Source organism: Dermochelys coriacea, chromosome 23 (assembly GCF_009764565.3).
Source record: "Dermochelys coriacea isolate rDerCor1 chromosome 23, rDerCor1.pri.v4, whole genome shotgun sequence".
Taxonomy (NCBI): Eukaryota; Metazoa; Chordata; order Testudines; family Dermochelyidae; genus Dermochelys; species Dermochelys coriacea.
The window spans coordinates 2474523-2499487 of record NC_050090.1 but is presented as its reverse complement, the minus strand read 5'-3'; the positions used below and the strand labels follow the sequence as shown (position 1 = coordinate 2499487).

General features: G+C 51.1%; 1 protein-coding gene across 1 annotated transcript; it reads right to left on the bottom strand.

Annotated features, from left to right (window-relative positions):
* Positions 1-1148: 1148 nt before the first annotated feature.
* On the bottom strand, positions 1149-24620 carry SPRED3 (sprouty related EVH1 domain containing 3). The gene is given in 7 exon segments (XM_038381890.2): positions 1149-1922; positions 1924-2127; positions 3354-3524; positions 5420-5490; positions 13788-13956; positions 14046-14220; positions 24524-24620. Coding segments are annotated over 7 exon segments (1317 nt in total). The 5' UTR covers positions 24568-24620; the 3' UTR covers positions 1149-1439.
* Positions 24621-24965: the final 345 nt, after the last annotated feature.

The following is a 24965-nucleotide window of genomic DNA, read 5'->3' as shown; positions in this document are numbered from 1 at the left end:
TGAAAGGGAGGCCGGGCATGAGCCTGGGCTTAAGAACCTACAATCTAGGTAAACTCTGCCCTGCCGGGAATGGATGCAACTGGTGCTTTGCCCAAGAGATTTTGCCTGGCAGCCCCACAGCGCCGATCTCCCTCTGCGTGTATCAGGCTGGCTCGAAACCCAACCCACCTTTGCCCATTTGGTGGGGGAGGAGATTCCCATGGAGTCCAGAGACCTCCCCGATCCATCGCCCCCGGGGACCAGGCTGGCCTCACAGTCTTACCCCTGTCTTGCTGGGAGAGAGGGGAACAGCATGGGGAGCGAGACTGAATTGTACAAGCTCTGTGCTCTGTGTTGACTGGAGTAAAACAGAGGTAGATGCCAGACATCAATGGGGAAGGGGGTGTCACAAGGGGAGCTGCAGAAAACCCTTCCCTAACTTCCCTGGAAATTGTAGCCCAGCGAACACTTCAAGGGGAGCCCCATTGTTCCAGCCTGGGACCCAGAAATAAACCACTGGAACTGTATTAGGGGCTGTGAGGGTGGGGGACAAAAATTGGAGGAGTGCTGCAGCTTGTGTACCCTGTAAATTGAACCCTGTCTGCCTGTCGTCCTTGTTAAAAGGATGCCCCCGCATTGTGCGGTTATAAAGCTGCAGGATCTCGGACCCTGCTCCGGTGGAAAAATCATGTTGCGAGCAGTTCCACAAGGCAACGAACTTCTCCCCCCCTGCAGTTTACTATATAATACAGCAGGGAAGGTTTTTTTGTTTTGTTTTTGTTTTTTATATATGGGCATTTTTCAGCACAAATTAGTTTCTCTTGCTCCCTGGACTCCCTCCTAAGTACAAAATAAAAATCCAGTGAATATCCATTTAGAATATTTTCTTTCCTTCCGTTGTTCTTTGTAACCCTTTTTTAAAATTGAAAAGAAATCCCTGTTGACCCAGCTAGGCTGGGTAAAGGAAGGAGGGGGTTACATAGTCTATTGGTCACCCCACCGCCACACACACACAAACAGGTGTGTGGACACAGCTGGATTGGGTGAAGGAGGGGTTAAATTTTATTTGTTCCCTCCCCCCCATAGCTAGGAGGAAGAGAGGGGGTAAAACTGCCCCCCGCATGACCATCTACCCATCTCTCCTGAGACTGTCGTTTGTTCGTTGTTTGTTTTCTCTCTTTCATTTCTTTTTCTTTTAAAAATTTTTTTTTTTTTTTTTTATAAAAACAGACCCAAAATGTTGAAATTTTAAAGGAAAAAAAAAATGAAACTCACCGGCCACGCCTGACACTCGGAATAAAACCGCCTAGCCCCTCCCCCTTCAAACACGGGACACGGAGGGTGGGGCGTGCAAGAGAAGGGGGAATCAGCCCCCCCGCTGCCATTTAAGACTCTGCTTCCATCTCTTCGCCTCTCTCCCCCCCAGCCAAGCCAAGAAGAGCGCCGCAACCCAGCCGGCTTCACCGCACAGCCTTGTGTTTCCCACCACAGCAGCCGCAGTGCTCTCCACACCAGTGGCAGGCGCGGAGCGGCAGGTAGCAGCACATGCAGGGCACGACGAGGGAGAGGGCCACCAGTGCCATCCAGCGGACGCAGAAGTGCGGGTGTCCCAGGTCGCAGGAGCAAGGGTCTGAGTACTCGCCCTCCGAGTCTGACATGCAATGGTACAGCATGCTCTCGGCACACCACATGCAGGTGAGCTGGTAGACGCAGCGTCCGATGGGGTCCGGCGCGTCCTGGCACTGGCCCCGCCCATTCTCCTCGTGGTTAAAGACGTCCCGGCAATAGACGCAGCGGGAGGGCACGGCGTCTTCCTCCGAGCCCGCCCCACCGCCGGCCCCTGGCTCCTTGGCGTGCTTCTGCTTTGGGGGCGAAGGGGTGGCATGGATCCGGCAGGACGGGGACCCCTTGGGGTCTCTGAGGCGGCCCTCACCGCCCCCCCCCTGCTGCAGGGAAGCGGCGCTCCTTGCTGCCCTTCTCGAAGTGCACGCACATGCCGACCTTGTCGGGGTCGGCTTCCCGCTTCTGCACTGCCGCCCGCCTGTAGTCCTCATAGCCCTTGCTCACCCACAGGTCCTTGCATGGGTTGATGCTCTCTAGCTCCTCCTCGTCGTGCAGGGTCAGGTGCTGCAGGGGCTGGGTCTGCACCTGTGGCAGGGGGAGACAGAGGTATATCCTGCACTGTTCTCCCACTTCAGCCTTGTTAACCTGTGGGATTCGCCACAGCAGGACGTCACTGAGGCCGGGAACAGAAGGACCAGTTCTGGAGCCAGCAGTTCAGGGCTCTTGGAAACAGAACCTAGGAGTTCTGGCTCCCCAATGTGCTCTAGCCACCAGACCCCACTACCCTCCTAGTGCTGGGAACAGAACCCAGGAGGCCAGATGCTGTAACTCAAAGATCCCACTCCCATAATCTGAGAGCTGGCAGAGGAAAAGGAACCATGTCCTCAGGCCTGCTGGCAGGAGCCCTCAGCTGCAGCCCCAGTCCATCAAGGCAAGGGCACTGCCAACAGCCCAGCTACTCGTCACATCCCCTCCCTGTGCCCTGGAACTTGGGGGCCCCTGTCCATAGGGAACAGATCCCTGCACCACGTAGAGGGTGCAGACCAAATATCAAAGCCCAGAGGAGCAGATCGAGATCGAGGGCCCCTGTTGTGCCAGGTGCTGCACAGACCCTGACGAAGATCGGGGTCCCGTTGTGCTAGGTGCTGCCCAGACCCCGACCGAGATCAGGGCCCCATTGTGCCAGGCACCGCAGACACACAGAGTGAGAGACTCTCTCTACCCTGAAGAACTCCCAGTCTTAATAGACAAAGGTTTGGAGAGAGAAAGAATTATTTCTCCCATGTCACCCATGGGGAAATTGAGGCATGGAGAGATGACACAGCCCATCTCACATAGGTGATTCTGTGGCAGAGCCCCAGCTCAGTGCGCTAACCCCAAGCCCATCCTCCCTGTGCACAACAAAGACCCCCAGATACCAAAGAAAACAAGAGATTTTATTAAACCCTGCTTAACTCAGACACTCTACAAACAGGTGGGAAAAAAGTGCTCTCTGTTAAAGATCACTATCCCTCCACACACCCCCCCCCCCAGTTTCCATGCAAGGGCTGGGAAAACTCAGAACACATGTTCTCAAGTTCTCCAAAAAGTCATCAGCAAGACTAGTGGGTGGAGCGGACGTGCCTGGGATTTCCAAAGGTACAAACCCAGTGCCGCCCCACCCCGCCCCCATGCAGGACAGCTTTAACTTGAGAAGGCGCCACCAGCCCATGGAAGAGATTCTCTCTCCCATTTCTTTCCTTGGGCTACGCAGAGCCCTCCCCCATCGCGCCCAGGGCCACGGACCCCTGCCTCTCCCTGCCCAGACCCACCTGCCCACCCTGGCCGGTCGGCGTTGACGCCTGGGCCATGCTGAAGGCAAACTCCTCGGAGGCAGGTGAGCGGATGTAGCAGCTGGAGGAGGACTCGCTGGTCACAATGGTGATGTGTTTGGGGAGCATTTCCTTCCGGCTGTTCGAGGAAGATTCGCTGTCCGTGTGCATCTGGGGACAAAGGCGGTGGCTGTCACTAAGAAAGAAGCGCCCCATGGCGCAGCGCCCTCTAGTGCTGCACAGGGGTCAGCACTGACTGTGCAGGGAGAGCGCCCCCTACTGAGCCCCCACCCTGGTCCCTGAAAACCAGTGCCCCTTAGCACCGCATCGGGGCCCTTGGGGTAAAGCACTGACTGGGAGGGGAGAGCGCCCCCACCCTGCTGCCTGCAGCACCCAGTTGTTCCTCAGAGGTCTCCCTTCTAAACACTGACCATGACACATGCTGCTTGGCATGCGCAGTCTGCCATGATCCCAGTATAAGGAGACCGCTGGTCAAGCTGGGAAGGGGTCTGTTTTTCCTAGCACTAGTCCAGACCTTTATCAGCCAACATCTCCCTCTTGGGCCAGATGTCCCCCAGCTTGGGTCCCTATGTCCCCTCCCTTCTCTGGGACCCCCACCTCCTTGTGGGAATGGAGACAATGGAAATCCACCCCAGCTGGTACTCACACCCCACTCTGGGTAGGGAGAAAACATGGAATCAGACAGAAAGTTTCCCAGAGCGGAATGGCATCACGAAGGACTTTCACAGATTTTAAGGCCTGTCTCACTTATTTAGATTGCGGGCTCTGTGCTAATCTATGTTTGTACAGCACCTGGCGAATGGGCTGCTTTTCTGGGTGGCCTTAAGACCCTATTGGAATCTTATTCTACGGATTATTGGAATTTTATTCTATAGATTATTAATCATGTTTATTACAGGATCCTCATGCAAGACTAAAGTGTCTGTTGAGTCAGTGTGAAGTGATCGAAACAGCCTCAAGCCTGGCTGAGAGCTCTTTTTGTTCAGAAGATCACCAGGTCCAATCATCCGTGGGACACGGGGTCTGTTACCATCTAATTTTGAAGTTCTCAGTCATTTTGACAGAGAGGGCTTTCAGCTGCTATAAATAATATATAGATTTCAAGGCCAGATCATCTAGTTTGACCTCCTGGATAACACAACCCAGAGAACTGCCCCAAAATAATGCCCAGAGCAGATCTTCTAGAAAAACATCCCATCTTGATTTAAAATTGGTCAGTGATGGAGTATCCACCACGACCCTTGAGAATTGTTCCAGTGATTAATTGCTCTCACCCTTATAAATGTACACCTTATTTCCAGTCTGAATTTCTCTAACTTCAGCTTCCAATCACTGGGCTCTGTTCAACCTTCCTCTGCTAGACTGAAGAGCAGATTATTAAATATTTGTTCCCCATGGAGGTACTGATGGACTGAAATCAAGTCACTCCCACCTTCTCTTTGATAAATTAAGCAGATTGCATTCCTGGAGTCTCTTACTACTAAGCTCGTTTTCTAACCCTTTGATCTCACTCTTGGCTCTTCTCTGATCCCCTCCCATTTATCAACACCCTCCTTGTGTTCTGGGCACCAAAACTGGATGCAGGATCCCAACAGCGGTCGCACCAGCGTCAGATACAGAGGGGAAAGAACTCTCGGCTCCTATCGGAGATTTCCGTTGATGCATCCCAGGATGGCGTTCGCTTTTTTGGCCACAGCGTCGCACCAGAAGCTCATGTTCAGCTGATTATAATAAGGAATCATTAGATCATCTAATCTGACCTGCACTGCTCCCCTGGATTGAGCCCCATAATTAGTGTTTGGTGAAAGCGGCTCCCCCAGAAAGGCGCCCAGCCTGGATCTGAAGGCTTCAAGAGGTGGAGAATCTCCTGCTTCCTTTGGGAGTTTGTTCGAGTGGGTAGTCACCCGCACTCTTAATGGGTGCTTTATTTCTAACTGGAATGGGCCTGGCTTTCACTTCCAGCCGTTGGTTCTTCCTCACTCCGCCAGACCAAGGATCTGGGATGTTCTCCCCCAGAAGGTACTTCTGCCCAGGGCTCAACTTACCAACCCTGCGTCATCCGTCCCATCAGCATCATCCTGAGACGAGGAGGAAGAGGAGGAGGAGGAGAGAGAACCTGGGAAGGGAAAACGGAGGAAGGTACATGAAAGTCAGTTCCCCCAGGAAGGACGCAGGCCCAGTAAGGCATCCGGTTACTGGGGGCGGGAGCTGGGGAAAAGCATTCGATGCTGGGAATGCAAAGGACCTGTGTTGGGATCTGTCCAGGTGGGGGAGGAACATAAGGGCACCCCTGTTGCCTCAAGGACGCCCAGCACCTGGTGCACCCACCCCGCAGGGACCTGAGGGTGCCAAAGCTTTGCAGCTGGAGCGACACCTCAAAAGAAAAGGGGATGTCTGGGGCCGCCCAGACCCCTCTGTGTGGGGGTGACGCATAAACATACACGGGCACTCTCTGTCTCCCGCCAGTGGCTGCAGCACATATAGCACTTTCTGAATCATAGCTCTAAAGTAAGTTGTGGATCGTTCGCTCAGGCAGCTGCCCTTTGTGCTTTTAGCTCCAGAGCTCCTGGGTTCAATCCCCACGGGGGGTGACATGCCAGGCACGTTCCAGACAGAGCAGAAGGGAAGGTTCCCATCCCAGGGCAGGCAGGCAGGCGGAGGAGGGAAATGCAAAGGGGGTCTTCTACATGGATCAGTTCGCTTGAGGTGGCACAGCAGCAGTGGGCCAGTGCAGTGTAGTGTCCCTTTAAAGCCGGTGAGCCCTGTAGCAACGCGCAATGTGTTCCAGACTGCAGAAACCAGACGGGATCTGGGGGCAGGCATGTTTTGCAGAAGAGTGAGGGGAGGCTGTACTGTGTGTACAGGGCTGGCGGGGAGGGGGCTGAGTGTGAATGGTAAGAATGCCGGCACCGCGGAGGGGCGACGTGAAGGAAGGACTGGCAGGGACGTGTGGAGTGCTGCAGCGCCCAGAGATTTAAAGTCTGATGTGCTAGCAAATGTGGGGAGGGGGGGAAGCCGGGATGGTCAGGGGAAAAGGACACGATCAGGCCCGACACCACGGATTGGAGGGGGGCAGTGTGCCAGATAGCAGAACGAAGCAGCCCCCCCAGTCAGGAAAGGGGATCTGGAGCAGAGACTGGGCGTGTCAGGGTCGGGACGTGTCAGGGTTCCTTCCCCACTCTGAACTCTAGGGTACAGATGTGGATTTTATACAAAAAAAAAATCATCTCCGTAAAATCAGGATGGAAAATACTTTACAGGATATTCAGATTCAAAACACAGAGGATCCCCCTTTGGTCAAAACCTTAAATGTACAGAAAACAGGAATAAACCTCCCTCTTAACACAGGGAAAATTCACATAAAAGAAAAGATAAACTAATCCGCCTTGCCTGGCTTACCTATACTGGTTGCAATATTGGAGACTTGGATTAGGATGGGTTGGAGAAGATGGATTTCTGTCTGGCCTCTCTCAGTCCCAAGAGAGAACAACCACGTAAACAAAGAGCACAAACAAAAGCCTTCCCCCCCCACCCCAAGATTTGAAAGTATCTTGTCCCTTTATTGGTCCTTTGGGTCAGGTGCCAGCCAGGTTAGCTGAGCTTCTTAACCCTTTACAGGTAACAGGATGTTGCCTCTGGCCAGGAGGGATTTTATAGCACTGTATACAGAAAGGTGATTACCCTTCCCTTTATATTTATGACACGCCCCCCAAATCACAGATAGGGTGAAACACTGGCTGTGATTTCTTCCTGGAGTTCTAGGAGAAAACAGAGTTAATAAGACCCATGCACCTCTAAATATACTACCAACTATATAAAGACTAATAATATTTCCCACATCTTAAAGACGATTTGGACCAGTTGATTCTGGGAAACTTTCATGGGAGAGTGCATCAGCCACTTTGTTAGAAGCTCCTGAGATGTGTTGTATGTCGAAATAAAAATCATGGAGAGCTAAACTCCACCGAATAAGGTTTTTGTTATTTCCCTTGGCGGTATGAAGATACTGTAGCGCAGCATAGTCAGTTTGCAGGCGGAAATGCCATCCCCAGATGTATGGGCGTAGCTTTTTCAGAGCGTAGACAATGGCGTAACATTCCTTTTCACTGACTGACCAGTTGCTTTCCCTCTCAAACAGCTTCTTGCTGAGAAAGATGACAGGATGGAACTCTTGATTTGGTCCTTCCTGCATTAAGACTGCTCCAACACCACGCTCGGACACATCTGTGGTTACTAGGAACAGCTTGTCAAAGTCTGGGGCCCTTAGCACAGGGTCAGACATGAGTGTCACTTTAAGCTGGTTAAGGGCCTTATGACACTCTTTAGTCCACTGAACTGCATTTGGCTGTTTCTTTTTGTAAGGTCTGTCAGTGGGGCAGCAATTTGGCTGTATTGCAGTACAAATCACCTGTAATATCTGGCCAAGCCTAAGAAGGATTCTACATGTTTCTTTGACTTTGGGACAGGCCACTTTTGCATAGCATCCACTTTGGCCTGTAGGGGGTTGATAGTTTCTTGACCTACCTGGTGTCCAAGGTAAGTCACTCTGTTTAGGCCTATTTGACACTTCTTAGCCTTAACAGTTAGTCCTGCCTCCCTTATGCGCTTGAAGACTTTTTGTAGATGTTCCAGGTGTTCTGCCCAGGAATCCGAAAATATGGCCACATTGTCAAGGTAGGCGACTGCATATTCTCCCAATCCTGCTAGGAGACCATCTACAAGTTTTTGGAAGGTGGCGGGTGCATTCCGCAGCCCGAAAGGGAGCATATTCAATTCATACAGCCCGACGTGTGATGAAGGCTGACCTTTCCTTGGCGGATTTATCTAGCGGTACCTGCCAGTACCCCTTGGTTAAGTCCAAGGTAGAGATGAACTGGGCCGTCCCAGTTTCTCCAATAGTTCATCTGTGTGTGGCATTGGATAGTTGTCCGGGCAAGTTACAGCATTTAGCTTACGGTAGTCCACGCAAAAACTTATCTCCCCATCTGGTTTGGGAACGAGAACCACTGGAGATGTCCATGCACTGCGGAAGGGGCGGATTACACCCATCTGTAGCATATCCTAGATCTCCTGTTCTACAGCAGTTTTAGCTTGAGGAGACACCCGGTAAGGTTGGGCTCTAATTGAGAGAGCATTACCTGTGTCAATGGAGTGGTGTGCCCATTCAGTCAGTCCTGGGGTGGCTGAGAACGTCGGCGCGTAGCTAGTGCACAGCTTCTTGATCTGCTGTTGCTGCATATGCCCAAGGGTCATGGAGAGGTTCACCTCTTCCACGCTACCAGAACTTTTCCCTTTGTAGTAGACACCTTCACGCCACTCAGTGTCATCTCCTCCCTGGGCTGTAAACTGACAAACCTTTAATTCTCTGGAATAAAAGGGCTTTAGAGAATTAATATGGTACACCTTAGGCTTTCGGTTTGAGGTGGGGAATGCTATGAGATAATTAACAACTCCCAGGTGCTCTTGGACCGTGAATGGCCCTTCCCACAACGCTTCTATTTTATGGGCCCGGAGCACCTTTATGACCATGACCTGGTCCCCTACTTAGAAGGGCCGCTTTCTGGCATGTTTATCATACCAGGCTTTTTGCTCTTTTTGAGCATCTTTTAGGTTTTCTTTAGCAAGGGATAAAGAGGTTCGGAGGGTGGTTTGTAGGTTGGTTACAAAGTCCAGAATGTTAGCTCCTGGAGAAGGTGTAAACCCCTCCCATTGCTGCTTCACCAACTGTAATGGCCCCTTAATCTCGTGGCCATATACAAGTTCAAATGGTGAAAACCCTAGGCTGGGATGTGGTACAGCTGCAACACTAAGTCCCAATCATTGGAGTGCTCATTTATGAATTTACATATCATGGCCCCCAAAGTTCCATTAAACTTCTCCACCAGGCCATTTGTTTGATGGTGGTAAGGGGTAGCAACCAAGCGATTTACCCCATGAGCTTCCCAAAGGCTTTCCATAGTTCCTGCCAGGAAATTAGTTCCTGCATCTGTAAGGATGTCGGAGGGCCAACCTACCTTGGCAAAAATGTCTTAGTGCCTGGCACACACTTTTAGCCCTGGGGTTGCTTAGAGCTACTGCTTCCAGCCATTGGGTGGCAAAATCCATGAAAGTCAGTATGTACTGCTCTTCTCCGGGTGTCTTTTTCGGAAAAGGACCCAGAATATCCACAGCTACTTGCTGAAATGGAACTTCAATGATGGGGAGTGGCTGGAGAGGGGCTATGACCTGGTCTTGGGGTTTTCCCCCTCTTTGGCATACCTCACAAGATCGGACATAGGCAGAAACGTCCTTGCCCATTCCCTCCCAGTGGAATGACCTCCCCAAACGGTCTTTGGTCTCGTTCACCCCATCATGGCCGCTAGGATGATCGTGGGCTATGCTCAAGAGCTTTTCCCGGTACTTAGTTGGAACTACCAACTGTCTCTGAGGATGCCAGTCTTCCTGGTGCCCACCAGAAAGAGTTTCCTTGTATAAACGTCCTCTTTCTACAACAAACCGAGATCGATTAGAAGAGCTGAGAGGTGGTGGGTTGCTCCATGCTGCTGTCCAAGCTCTCTGGAGGCTTTCATCTGCTTCCTGTTCGGCCTGGAACTGTTCCCTTGGTGCTGTAGACGTCAGTTCCTCACAGGATTGTGGACCTGGGCTTGGTCCCTCTGGAAGCGATGCAGGGGACAGGGCTGTTTCCGTTGATGGTGAACCGCTCTCTGCTGGTGCACTAGGGGTATTTCAGGCTCTGGCTGAGCCTCTTGTGTAGGGTCATCTGCTGCTGTTGCCAGTGCAGGCTCGGTGGTGCCCTCTGGTGTTGGAGCTGTAGACGGGGTTGCAAGCGCTGGACTCAGTCCTGGCAATGGTGCTGGTGCTGGTTGCTTCGCCAGTTTCAGTTCGGGGACTAGCTTTGGCTGGGTCTCTGGGACTGGATCCACTACGGCCGTTGCAGTCGATGGCAGGGGATCCGGTTCCACCACCTCCATCTGGGTCTCTGGTAACACAGACGGGGCCCTGGTGGAAGGCTCAGGAACAGGGATAGGTGTGGAAGCTTGCTTAGTCTGGCTGCAGGTGACCATTCCCACCCTCTTTGCCAGCTTTACCTGGTTGGCTAAGTCTTCCCCCAGCAGCATGGGAATGGGATAATCATCATAGACTGCCAAAGTCCACATTCCTGACCAGCCCTTGTACTGGACAGGCAACTTGGCTGTAGGAAAATCGAAAGAGTTGGACTTGAAGGATTGAATTGTCTCTTGGACTTCTGGGTTGATTAAGCTGGGGTCCACTAAGGATTGATGGATAACTGACACCTGCACTCCAGTGCCCCTCCATGCTGTAACCTTCTTCCTGCCCACACTCAGTTTCCCTTTGCTCTAAGGGTATCTGGGAGGCATCTGGGCCTGAGGACCTTTGGTGTGACCCCGGTGCAATGAACTGTAATCTGGTGGGGTTCTTAGGGCAGTTGGCCTTCACATGTCCCAGCTCATTACATTTAAAACATCATCCAGTTGACTGGTCACTGGGGCGAGGTGGGTTGCTGGAGTACGGTGTGGTGGGACGATAAGGTGTCTGGGGTTCTCCTTGGGATGTAGGTGGGGCCTTGGGTTGCTTCCGGTGATAGGGTTTTGTTTCAGGTTGCCCCTTCTGATATTCGCTCCAACTCTACTAGTTTTTTTCTTTTCTGCCACCTCCACCCATTTGGCTCCAATCTCCCCTGCTTCGATTACAATTTTGGGCTTCCCATCTAGATGTACCTTCCTATTTCCTCAGGAACACCCTCTAAGAACTGCTCCATTTGCATTAGGAAGGGCAACTCTTCTGGAGATTTAACACTTGATCCTGATATCCAGGCATCCCAATGTTTCACAATGTGGTAGACATGTTGGGTAAATGACACATCTGGTTTCCATCTTAGGGCTCTGAACCGCCGACGGGAATGCTTGGGCATTAGCCCCATTCTGACTCTCGCCTTGGTTTTAAAAAGTTCATAACTGTTCATGTGTTCCTTCGGCATTTCAGCTGCCACCTCTGCTAAGGGTCCACTGAGCTGAGGCCTCAGCTCTATCATGTACTGGTCTGTAGAGATGTTGTACCCAAGGCAGGCGCTTTCGAAGTGTTCTAAGAAGGCCTCGGTATCATCGCCTGCCTTGTAGGTGGGGAACTTCCTGGGATGGGAAGCGGTACCTGGAGAAGGATTGCTAGGGTTGGCTGGTATATTCTGCTGAGCCCTGGCCTTCTCCATCTCCAGTGCATGCTTCCTCTCTTTCTTTCTCCGCCATAGCTCTCTTGTGGGCAGCTTCCTCTGCCTCCACCCTGGCTTTTTCTGCCTCCACCTCCAAGCGCCTTAAGGCCATCTGTCTATCATGCTCTTTTGTTTCTCTTCAGCTTCAAATCTGGCCAGCTCTAGTTTATTAGCTGTTTCACTGGTAGTCATTTTCCTGCTTTCTTGTGCTTAACTCTAGCTATACCGGAGAGTCAGGAAAAAAAAAAACAACTTGTGAATTTCCCTGCAGGAGGCTAACTACCCTGCCTTTAGGTAGAGAAAACTCCAGCTCAAAAAAGAAAAATCCGTTTGTAAAAAAAAAAAAAAACTAACACCTCTGTCTCCAGGCAAATAGACAAAAAACCCTCTAGCTGCGCTCAGCTTAAAAAAAACCACTTCAGGTCTGTGCTTTTGGTTCAAAATGATCCCACTGCTCTACCACCATGCCAAGGTTCCTTCCCCACTCTGAACTCTAGGGTACAGATGTGGGGATCCGCATGGAAGACCCCCTAAGCTTATTCTTACCAGCTTAGGTTAAAAACTTCCCCAAGGTACAAACTTTGCCTTGGCCTTGAACAGTATGCTGCCACCCCCAAGCATTTTAAACAAAGACCAGGGAAAGAGACCGCTTGAACACATCTTCCCCCAAAATATCCCCCCAAGCCCTACACACCCCCTTTCCTGGGGAGCCTTGAGAACAATATCCTAACCAATTGGTTACAAAATCATCAAAGACCCAAACCCCTGGATCTTGGAACAATGGAAAAATCAGTCAGGTTCTTCAAAGAAGGATTTTATACAAAAAAAAAAATCATCATCGTAAAATCAGGATGGAAAATACTTTACAGGATATTCAGATTCAAAACACAGAGGATCCCCCTTTGGTCAAAACCTTAAATGTACAGAAAACAGGAATAAACCTCCCTCTTAACACAGGGAAAATTCACATAAAAGAAAAGATAAACTAATCCGCCTTGCCTGGCTTACCTATACTGGTTGCAATATTGGAGACTTGGATTAGGATGGGTTGGAGAAGATGGATTTCTGTCTGGCCTCTCTCAGTCCCAAGAGAGAACAACCACGTAAACAAAGAGCACAAACAAAAGCCTTCCCCCCCCCACCCCAAGATTTGAAAGTATCTTGTCCCTTTATTGGTCCTTTGGGTCAGGTGCCAGCCAGGTTAGCTGAGCTTCTTAACCCTTTACAGGTAACAGGATGTTGCCTCTGGCCAGGAGGGATTTTATAGCACTGTATACAGAAAGGTGATTACCCTTCCCTTTATATTTATGACAGGGCGGGAGACAGGCAGGAATTGATTATGGGGGCAAAGGAGAGGGAATAACCCCCAGACCGTGGAGGGTAGGGGGGAAGTGGAGAGGGCTGGGGAGGGGAGATAAGGAACCAGGCTCTGGTGCAGTGCCCAGGCCTTTAGATCCTTGAGAGCTCTCTAGGGAGCTGACCCAACAGTGGGGGACAGCGGGGTGGGATAGAGGGAGGGGGCTCCCAGGGCAAGGCCATGGCAGCAGGGCCTGGGCAGGGAGGGTTGGGAAGACAGTCTTCCCCTGAGGTGCTGGGACCTCCAGCTGGGAATCCAGGGCTCCCTCCTTCCTCTGGCAGCTCCGACGTGGAATGCCATCCACCAAGGTGCAGCAACGGCACTGGGGCCTGAACATCAACAGCCCCACCCCACCCCCACCGGCCGGCCACAAAGGGTTCATATCTCCATGGCACAGGTGCGGGAAACCGAGGCCAGGACACGCCTGAGGTCACACAGGTAGAGTCGGTGGCTGACCCGGGAACTGACCACACGTCTGCTTCCCTGCAGCCGGCTGTCTTAGCCACAGGGCCGTGCTAAGGTGAACCCAGGTCGCTTCCAGCATCAGGGTTCGCTTGGTTCTGACCAACAGCCCCTAAGGGGCGGGTGAGGAACAGGCAGGACCCATGCCACCAACCAGCGCCCACATCTCCCATCAGTCCCTCCCCAAGCCAGACGAGAACCCCCAAGGGGGAGCCAGACAGACTCAGGTCCCCAGCCAGCACACCCATGGGGCAGCCAGCCAGCTTCACACCCCCTGCATCTCTCACATTCCCTGGGCCCCGCACCCCGCCAGAGGCAGCAGGCCAAACCCCCGAATCTCTGCAGTTCCAGGACGATGGTGCCCCACCTTCAGCGAGCTCCTCCAGGGCGGCCTGCACGCTCCGCTCGAAGGCTGCTGCATCAGCGGGGCTCTGGAAGGTCAGGCCGAACTTGCTGTCGCCGACTTTCCAGTGGTGGAAGATGGGGTTCACCTTGTTGTAGACGAGGTCTTTCTTCAGCACGCACTCCAGAATGGTCTGCAAGGGAGAGGGGGAGATTAGAGGCGGGCGGGGGGGCCCCACAAGCTGCCCCTCCCATCCAACCCCTCTCCAGGAGTCAGGCTTACGGTCTGGTCGCGCAGGCGCTCCCCGCAGATCAGGTACTGGCGCTGCCGCCCGCCCTCCTCTGGGCGCCGCACCTTGCCGATCATGACGTGGCTCAGGCCGCCCCCGCCCATGGGCACCCATCCCCCGCTCGAGTCGTCTCGGGTCATCACCACAGCTCGCACCCGAAGCATGTAACTGCGGGGGGCACAAGGAGGCTCAGTTAGAGGCTCGGCCGCCCACTGCCCGGCTCCCCACACGCAGTCTGTGTGTCCATGCCATCCGTTGTACCACCTGTCTCATGAGCACCCATCGCACGGCGCTGCACACCATCCGTCACATGGGCACTGCATGCCATCCATCACGCAGCCTGTCTCACAAGCACCCATGGCACGGGCTGCACACCATCTGTCACATGGGCACTGCGTGCCATCCATCGCACAGCCTGTCTCAAGTTGCACAGCCTGTCTCACAAGGCACTGCTTGTCTCATAGCAGGGGTACTGTAACTCCAACCAATGTACAGTCTGTCTCATAAGCATCCATTGCACGGGCGCTGCACGCCAACCATTGCACAAACACTGCAGGCCCTACCAATGCACAGCCTGTCTCATGTGCACCCATTGCACAGGCATTGCATGCCATCCATCGCTTGGGCACTGCACATGCCCATCACATGGTCACTGCACAGCCCCGCCACATGGGCAAGGCAGACCTTGCCAAGTACGTGTCTCCCTTGTGCACCTATTCCACAGGTACTGCATGCCACATAGCACGATCACTGTACACCCTGCCACACGGACACTGCATGCCCTACCAATGTACAGCCTGTCTCGTGCACTGTGTGTCCTGCTAAAAGATCCTTCTGTTTCACAGGAGCCCACCTACTGCATGTGCCTTGCATGCCCCCAGTGCATGTGTCCTGCATGCCCCATTAAAGTACAGCCTGTCTCATGTGCACCCATCGCACGGTCACTGCACACCCTGGAAAAGGATCTTTATGTTTTGCAGCTGTCCATCCATTGCGCACACACACTGCAAACACTGCAAAGGCTCCTCCAACATTGCACACACAGTGCACACCCCCATAGTATGGGCCCTGCACACATTCCTCCTGGCTCACATCCATCCACCACCCGCATTGCAGGCACATGGCACAAAGTGCAAAAGTGCCTCGTGTGTCACATGCACCCATTGCGCACACACTGCACATCCCCTCTGCATGTGCACTGCACATCTCAGGTGCACCCATCACATGCACACTGCATGCACCTGTTGCACTCATGTTGAAAACAATTACAAATGCTTCTCATCTCCCATTCACCCCTTGCACGCGCACTGCACACTCTGCCGACATTAATATCTGATGTGTACCAACTGCATGGGCACTGCAGACACTACCAATATACAGCCTGCATGGGCACTGCATGCTCTGCTGACATTCCCATCTAGCACGTACCAATTGCAGGGGTCCCGCAGACCCCACCGAAGTAGAGCCTGTCTCCTGGGCTCTTGTTGCAAGGGCACTGTGCAGCCCTATGCTCTGCTCTGCACTGCACTGCACTTCCCCATCACTCGCACACTGCACGTAACCCCAGGGTCCCTGCCTCAGGTGCACTCACTGCCCGTGCCACACACCTTCAGCCTGTCCTACACACACCTTGCCATTTGCCAAGGCCATTTGCCCCGTCTTGCACACGCCCCTCACCCACATCCCCCCCCCGGGATGCACAAGGAACGACTGCCTCCATCATCCCACTGTGCCCCCCGCCATGCCGCTCTGAGTGGAGGGAGGAGGTTGATGATTTTGTAGCTTTGGGACATGTCATGACATCATCCCACCTCAAGCGGCCTACTTACAGCCTGAGACCCTTCTCCTTTCCCTGCCCCTATCCCCCGAGCCGATCCCCATCCCCCACTCTCCCATGTGCCCCGCAACTGATCCCCAGTCCCTCTCTCCCATCTGCACCCCCAGCTGATCTCCACCCCCCTCCCCAGTCTGCACCCCGAGCCAATCCTCAACCTCCCACCCTGCTTGCCCTCCTGCAGCTGATCCCAATCCACCCCAGCTGAATTCTGGCCCCCTTCCCCCACCCACCTCCCATCTGATCCCCCAATCCCCCACAGCTGGCCCCCTTTGCTGCAACATCCTAGCCCAGTGTTCCTCAATGCCCAGTGTGAATGGCAGCTCCGTTCTGAGGCCACAGGGTTCAGAGGTTGGTCCTGAAGGGCACTGGCTGTAGGGAGGGGGCCTGAACAGTACCAGTTACTGAGAATGGAGAGGAAATGGAATGGGGGATGGTGCGATAGCAGGGGAGGGGTGGTGGAAATGGGGGCAAGGAAGCGAAAAGCAAACACAGTGATATAGAGAGGAAAGAGGTAAATGGAGAAATAACAATTGCATGTGTGGGGGAGACTGCATGGCCCAGTGGGTGCAGCACTGGGCTGGGACTCAGGAAACCTGCGGTCTACTGCCAGCTCTGCCACTGGCCTGCACATTACCCTGGGAAAGTCATACCCCCGCCTCATGCCTCAGTTTCCCGATACCCTTTTTAGACAGTCAGCTCTTCGTGGGAGGGACTGTCTCTCATTCTGTGTCTGTGAAGCACCCAGCATAATGGGGGTCGGATCTCGGCTGGGGTCTGTGCAGCACCCCGCACAACCGGGCCCAAAATCAGTGTACTGCACAGATCCTGACAAAGATCAGGGCTCCCAGTGGCAATAGACGAAAGTTGGGTAGGAAACAGTTTTCCTAGCAGAAGAAAACTTTCAAAAGTTCAACATTCTCCGCCCCCACACCCCCATCTTGAATCAGGACAAAAAGTCAAAATCTCAGTTTTTTTGCAAACTGAAAAACTGTCAATTTGGGTCCACTGAAATGTTGTGTTTTGATTTTGACCTTTTTTGTCCTTTAACTGGTTTTGGTCTAATGAGCTGAAATTTCAAAATGAAAAGTCACTTTGAAACGGAAGAAACTGAATGCCGTCGTTTGGACAATTTCAGCTCTCCTTCTTCCAAACATTTGTTGAGTTGGGAGAGTCGTCAGAACCCACCATACTGCACAGACAGCTTCCATGAGCCTGCAGGTTTTGGCAGGAAAAAAATTATATTGAAAAACTGAAAAATTCCCAACCAGCTCTTGAACAGAACCCAGGTGTCTAGGGTCCTGGAACAGTGCACCTTGCTGTGTTAAGATTCCTTATCCCCACCTGCCCGGACACCCTAGCGATGGGCTGCTTACTGTCCCTCCTGCTTTTAAGGGGGCATATTTAAACGGAATTCCATGCTGTGGGAGGGTCTGGACTGGGAGCTCTGAAGAGCAGATCCCTCCACGTATCCCCCGTACAGAGACCCCCCCACACACACTGCTCCCCTTTGTCCTTGAGGACACCCTCTTTCCTGGGGGATTTCAGTCTGCATGGCCCAGCCTGTCCTGGGAGACCCTGAATGCCCATGGGATGCTGCTGATTGTGGCTGGCTTCCCAGTCTGGGTGGGGATTCAACCCAGCCACCTGGCTGCTTTGCCGAGTCGAAGCCCAGGGTGGTGTGGGTCACGGAAATGCTCCAAGACAGGGTGGCCCCACGGGCTGCCATTCCAGCATCCGATTCTCACAAAGGGGAAGGAAAGCAAAGCCTGAACCCAGTAGCTGGAAGGATTTTATGCCCATCCCTGCCACAGCCGAGGGCCCAGGCCTCGGAAAAGCTCACGTTCACTCTGAAAAGTGCTGGCACTGACCGGGATGATGACCACCCCCAGCATCAGCCCTGGAGGAATCACTAGTTCTCTTCCACGAATGCTGCCAAAGACTCCCAGTGCCTATTTCATTTCCCCCTGACCCCTACCTGCTCCCTGCTCTGCTCACGCCCCTCAATCCTCACCTGCAGCACCCTGCTTTCCCAGCCCCCGGGCTCTTCCCTCCCCCCCACTCTTCGCATGTCCCTCAATACCACCGCAGCCCCCTGCTATCCCAGTCCTCCCCTTTCTTTGCACACTCTCCGTCCTCCCACTCCCACCATGATGCCAACCAACTGGACTGGCAACTGATTAACCGTTCCCTCCCACGCCTCCCACCACAGCCTCAGCTGCCCAGCTGTTACACAAACATGGTGCTAATCTGACTTTAAAAGTGAATGCATTTGGCTTCCATCTACAGACGTTAATCATTGACAGTTTACAGCTGGGCGGGCAGTGTTGGTTCAGGCAGGGCCCGTTGCACGCCCAGCTGCACCCAGGAGGGCAGAATTTGCAGCAGGGAGTAGAACCTAAAGGCCAGGCTGAAGGAGGGAAGCCGGTTAGGAGTGAGGGCACTGGGAGGGGCTCTGGGTTTGAGTCCCTTCTCTGCCATAGGCTCTCCTGGGTGACCCACTTTGCCTCTCCTCTATGACCTGGAGAGAATGACCCTCCTGCTCATCTCAAACTGGCCGGGCAGGGGCAGGAGCTGCCTCCCACGCAGTGGCCACACTCAGAAGTTATGCCAATCGCCCTGTAGTGCAAGCGGTACAAATGCACCCTCCTGTGGAGGCCCTTCTCCCAGGACAGAGGAGCTTTTCCCAGTACAAGCTACATAAAAGGTCCTGGTGTAACTGTCCACTTTAACTATTTCCATTAAAAAACCAAACATCACCCCCCTAATCGAAATGGGGGTAGTAGGTCCAAACCCTGGGTAGGGACCAGGCCTCACTAGGTGTCCGTGGCACGCCCAGCGCAAGTGGACCTTGGCTGACAGACCAGCCGTTGCCTCCCCCACCTGCCCCCAATTTCTGCTCGGGTGCACGCAGTGCCTGGGGCAGTGTCATCTTCTGCCCACCTGATATCAGCCAGGGCCCGTGCAGTGCTTGGCACGACGGACAGCCCTCCAGGGTCGGCAGGGTCTGTGCCACACCTGGCACAATGGGAGACCCCCTGACATCAGCAAGGATCCAAGCAGCAGGTACCCCTTCAGTCTCAGTCAGGGCTCTAGGCGCTACCAGACTGGGAAAGGTGACCATTGCGAGATGCAGCCATGAAGATTTGGGTTCCAATAAGCTCTCTACTGTAACCTCTGCCCACGGTCCCACACTCCTCATTTCCAACACTCCTCTGCTCTTCACCTGGCGTTTTCCAAGCTCACCCCCAGCCGACAGGGGAACGTTCCTGGAAAATTTCCACCAAATCCATCCCAGGTGGATTTTCCATCTCTTGAAGTCTTCAGATCCAGACTGGCTGCCTTTCTGGAGGAGATGCTGTAGCCACACACATGCATTCGGGCTTAACACAGGGATAACTGTGACATTCTCTGGCCTGTGCTATACAAGAGGTCAGACTAGATGATTGAATGATTCCCTCTAGTATTAATTTCTATGGATCTATGAATGAAACTCAGGCTGTGTCTGTGCGACGGAGCCTGTGTTGGGCTAGCCCCCTAGTGTAGTTTATGCCAATAGAAGGGATTTTTCGGTCAGCACTGTAACACCACCATTAGCCACGTGGGCAGAAGCCCTGTTTTGTTAGCATAGCGGGGTCTACACTGGGGATTTTCTGGCAGAGCTGCGTCAGCTGAGATGCGATTTTTTTTTCATACTCCGAGCTGACATAGCTACGCTGGGATCAGTTTTATGCCGACACCAGGCCTCAAGTGCTATACTTTCTGCTGTGCACAGAGTGGAAGGCCTTTTGGGCAAGGACTAGAACTAAATGAAGAACTGATTTTTCAGTTCAGAACCTGAACTGAAAAATGAAGAGATTGGTTTGGTTTGAGCCCAAAAGGATTTTGTTTGTTTGTTTTTTCCTAGTAAAAAAGAAAAAAAGTTCATTTTGGGGGTTTTTCACCTTTAAAAAAACAGTTACATTGCAAAACAAAATGCCGTTTCGAAATGAGAACTCAAACCATTGCATTCGGAAACGGCCAAACAAACCATTTCAACTTTTTTGATGGAGCCCTTGCTCCCCGTCTCCCCTCCGGATAAAACTATCTGCTGAATTTCACCCATATTTAATACATGCCCTCTCCAATTGCCCAGCTGTAGCAGGGACCATCTTTTTGGTCTATGTTTGTACAGCTCCAAGCACAATGGGGTGCTAGTCCTCAACTAGGGCTTCTTGGGACTACTGCAAAAACAACAACATACATGGCACCTAGAATTGCAAGATCTGTCCATTACCAAGCGTTTAGGCTAGATGGGGTTGCTTTAGAGATAATCTGATTTTCTATGGACTCCCAGTTTACTCCAGTGTAAAAGATAGTCAGGCCCAGGAAGATATTAAAAAAGAAGCTACAATCAGAGTTTTCAAGACCCAAAAGTCAAAGCTCTCCTGGTAACCTCAACTCCCCCACACAGAGGCTAGAAGATGAGGTATGCTGTTCGCCATAACTTTAAATCCTCAGATACTATGCCCATAGGTTCTCAACAAAGCCTGTAGCTAGCACTGCTCCATCCAACCATTCATGTACCTCGCCCAGCTGCCTGCCAGTACAATATTGTTCCTCATCATCCAGTGGTTTCTCCAGCCTCGTTTTAAAATGTCCCTCCCCTCCAGAAGTCTTCTACGGAAGATCTCCCCATCAAATGCCTGTCCTTGTGTTCAGTCAAGATTTACCCTTTCTTTAATGTCATGGAGTTCAAGGCCAGAAGGGATAATTGGATCACCTAGACTGGCCAGGACACAGAACTGCACCCAGTTACCCTTGCATTTGGCCCTGTACATTGAGCATCTCTTCCAGCAAGGCAGCCAGTGAATCCAGCACTTCCCTTGGGAGCTTGCTCCACTCACCAGTCACCCGCACTGTTAAAAATCAGCACCTGGTTTCTAGCTGGAATTTGTCTGACTTTAACTTCTTGTTCTGCTCTTATCCATTAGATTAAAGAGCCCTTTGGTAGCCAGTATTTTCTCCCCACGAAGGGATACAGACATCTCGACCAAGCCTGCTCTCGATCATCTTTTTGATAACTACCCAGACAAGCTCCTGACGTCGCTAAGGCATTTTCCCCAGCCCTCTTGTGCCCCTTCTCTGCACGCTCTCCAGGTCTTCCACAATTTCATCCACAGACAACTAGTTCTAACCCCTTCTCCCCCCATCCCAGGGGTTTAAATCTTTATATACAGGAAGATGGTTCTTTGATACTCCATCTGCCACCTACCAAAACCAGGCAGATTTAGCTCTTTGTGTCTTCCTCTGGAAATCAACCCCCAGTTCACCCTGCTGATTTTTTGCCTGTCACAATAGAACAAGGGGACACTAAATGGTGACAAATGTAAAGCTGATACTTGGGAAAGGTATTGTTATATACAATGGACTGTTAACCTGTGAAACTCCTTGCCACAAGATTATCCTGAAGGCCTAAGAGCCTAGCGGGATTGCAAAAAAAAAAAAAAAAAGTTAGACATTTATATAGATAAAGGTTATATTACACTGATTAGACAGAAATAATAAGGGTTACTTAGATTGCCCCCAATGAGCTTCCAAAGACTATCTTTTTGTTCTGCATTTGGTCGGCACCTAGTGCAACCCAGTCCTTGTCTATGGCTGAGGGGTGCCCACGCACAACTGTAAAACAAAGGATAAATACTAAAGCAAACGACAGGCTGTTACTGAGATCTCTCACAATTCACACAGTGCAACAATAATAATTCTCTACATCTACGCAGAGATTGTCACCTGAGGATCTCAAAGCACATCACAAAATCTCTCTTCCCAAGGCACACAACGGGAGTGATTTACCCAAAGCCATACAGTGAATCAGGGGCAAAACCAGGGACAGCACCCAGGACAGAGAATAGCATCGCCGTGCCTTGCTCTAACCACTCGATCATGCAGCCATCCAAGGAAGAAATCCACTACCTCATGTTCTCATCCTGTGTAAGTCCTTTGTTGTCACACTGACCCTTATTTAACTTGGGTGGTAAACTCCTCCAGCCAGGGGCCACGTTGTATTTCTCTATAAATACGATGGTAACAACAATTGCACTTGGGTTCCACAGCCCAATTTCATCAGAGGCTCTCAAAGCTTTTACGAAGGAGGATCATGTAATTATCCCCATTTTAAAGACAGGGAAACCAAGGTAACTGAGGGGAAGTGATTCCCTGGAAGCCAAACAGTACGTGAGCGGCAGGACTGGAAACAGAACCCAGAGCCCTGAGTCTCACACATCCACTCCCCTCCCAGAGCAGGATAGAACCCACCAGTCCCCACTCCCCACTCCCATCTCAGAGCCAGATCTGGAACCCAGACCCCCTACTCCCTTCCCCGAGGCAGGAATAGAATCCAGGAGTCCTGACTCCCAGGTCCCCCGCTCTAACCACTAGCCGACATTTCCAGGCACAGAACCCAGGCCTACTGACTTCCCATCCAGAATTCTAACCATTGCCCACTTTGCCTTGAACACATTAATGGAGCTGGAGGCATAAATAATAATATTTCACATGATCCATCTGACACAAGTCCCCCTGCTGAAACCCAAAAGCGATTACTCATTATTTTTCTTTATTCACCAGCTACGACTGTTTTTAAAATAAAATCATATTAAAACATAGGTATATATTAAAAGAATACAGATTGCTGCGTCAAGTTTAGAATGATGTTTGGGAGGGCTTTGTATCATTTCATGCTAAATCAAAAGGCCCTACAAAAACAATCAAATAAAAACATCTGCAATCAAGCAAATGTTACAATGAGTGTTACCCAGATAAGATTGTAAGCAGGCTTTCAGGGGTCTCTTATTGTTACTTGGGAAGGGGAGGGCTCTGTTATATAGGAGGGGGCTATTTATATAGGATAAATGCTGCATGCTTTTTCTGGTTTACTGTCTGACAAGTGGGGAGACAGGGAGTGGGGTCTCGTAGTTAGAGCAGAGGGGCTGGGAGCCAGGCCTCCAGGGTTCTGTCCCAGCACTGGGGAAGGAATGGGGTCTAATGGTTTGGGCAAGGGAATCTCGGAGTCAGGGTTCCTCGGTTCTATTCCCAGGTCTGCCACTGTTATGCATTGTCGAGAAAGTCACCTTCCCCGCTCTGTCCCCATTTCCCCATCTGTAAAATGGAAATAGCAAGGCTGACCCAGCCCTCCCACAGCATGAGTCCTTGATGACAGAAGAGCCAGCAGGCGGCGCTGCAAGTTGCAGCCAAGCAGGCGTGCCCTTTGCCAGCCATGAATGCATTAAGCGTGGTGAACGTCCCTCCCCTCGGAGTTGCTGAGAGCACTTTTCAAGCATGGATGGATCTAGGCTCCTGGTTCCTCTGAGAAATGGATCAGATTCACTATTTCCATTTTACAGATGGAGGAACTGAGGCACAGAGCAGGGGAACTGGCTCGCTAAACAATAGGCAGCATAGTTGTGGCAGAGCTGGTAATGGAACTCAGGAGTCCTGGTTCACAGCCTCACCCCTGTTCTACCCTCCAGAGCCCGCTCCTCTGTGAAAAAGTTATATTTTGCAGCTATTGATATTTTGCCTCATTACACACATACGCACACACATTTACTTCTCAATTGTGCTCTGAAATAAATGGTCAACTTTTGCAACAACAAAAAACAAGAATGAAAACTTTCCTTTTTAAATAAAATCAACCGACCACCAGTATGTAATGAAAGAAGCTCTCTCCACCAATCAGAAGACAGTGCAATGCATTTCCGATAATTCAGAATATGAATGAAGACCGTTTTAAGACAATCCCCTTAATAAAGTCAAAAATCAGAAGCAAACACCAGATTGCCCCCCTAAAATATAAGAATACAATAATTAAGAGTGTTTTAAGCATATACATGACATCACAACGCGTTGCCATGGGAAACGACATTATGTATTACAAGATCAACGATACTGAAGCAAAGTGGATCTACAGATCCCTGGTTTTTAGGAGGGTGGGGGGAGGAAAATAAGGGAGAAATTGGGCGGCTACAGACGCGAAAAGGACAACACTGTTCAAAGACATAAGATATCCCTACAAACACCCCAAGTCAGCCATTCCCCATTTTCCAGTCCACACAACCAAGCATTTTTCTCCAAGCCCCACAACTATAACATTTTAAAAAAATAATCATTAAAAAATATCAGATCTGGGGTTTTTCACTGCAGGGTTTTTATTTATTTAACACGGGGAGGAAAATTTTAAAATAATAAATAAATAAACCCAAACCCTTCTGCTCACACAACCATGAATTATATATATATTACCCACTATGGCTAAAAATCAAACAGACCTTTTGCCAGGGCTTAAAATGCACATCTCATTCCCCACCCCCACTGCCCCAAACACAACCAAAGCCTAAAATTATAGATCTATATAATACACATTGGAAATTCGATTCTCTTATCCACACCCTGTCCTCCCTATTTGCAGGAACTACATTTTTAAAAAAAAATCCCACATCCTTCCAAACAAATAAATGAAATATTGCTAGAGCACAATATTTTAAAATTCACCATCACAGCATCTTCTAAGCACTCTTTTCCTGCAACACACACACACAAATCAAAATCCAACCCAAACAAACATACAATGGATATAGATCATGCCCAGATACATACTGTCCAGTTGCGAACCTTCTTGCAGAAGCTGTCTGATGGTGCATATATTTACGGAATCAAAACAGTAGGATTTATTTTGTAGAAAGAAACACCCCAGATGTGATCTGTAACCCCCCCACCCCCAAGCACCACTGGCTTCCCCTCTGCCAATGCTGTAGGTACTGGACAACATGCATGCGAAAAGGTATGTTGAAAATGCTTATCTATGGCCCAACTGCTTGATCCTTTCAGCCCATCTCAATGGAAACCATGGGATTTTTGTGAATGGAGGGTCACATGACCCAAGCTAGGCTCTTTGTCCCTCTCCCTTCAATAAACAACAGGTGAACAAGAAAAAAAAAAGAATCCAAGATATATGGGGGGGAAATATAGTCACAGGATGTGTCAGTTTCACTCCACATCTCAGTTTTAAACAGTCACCAATTCCCACTGTGTGACAGTG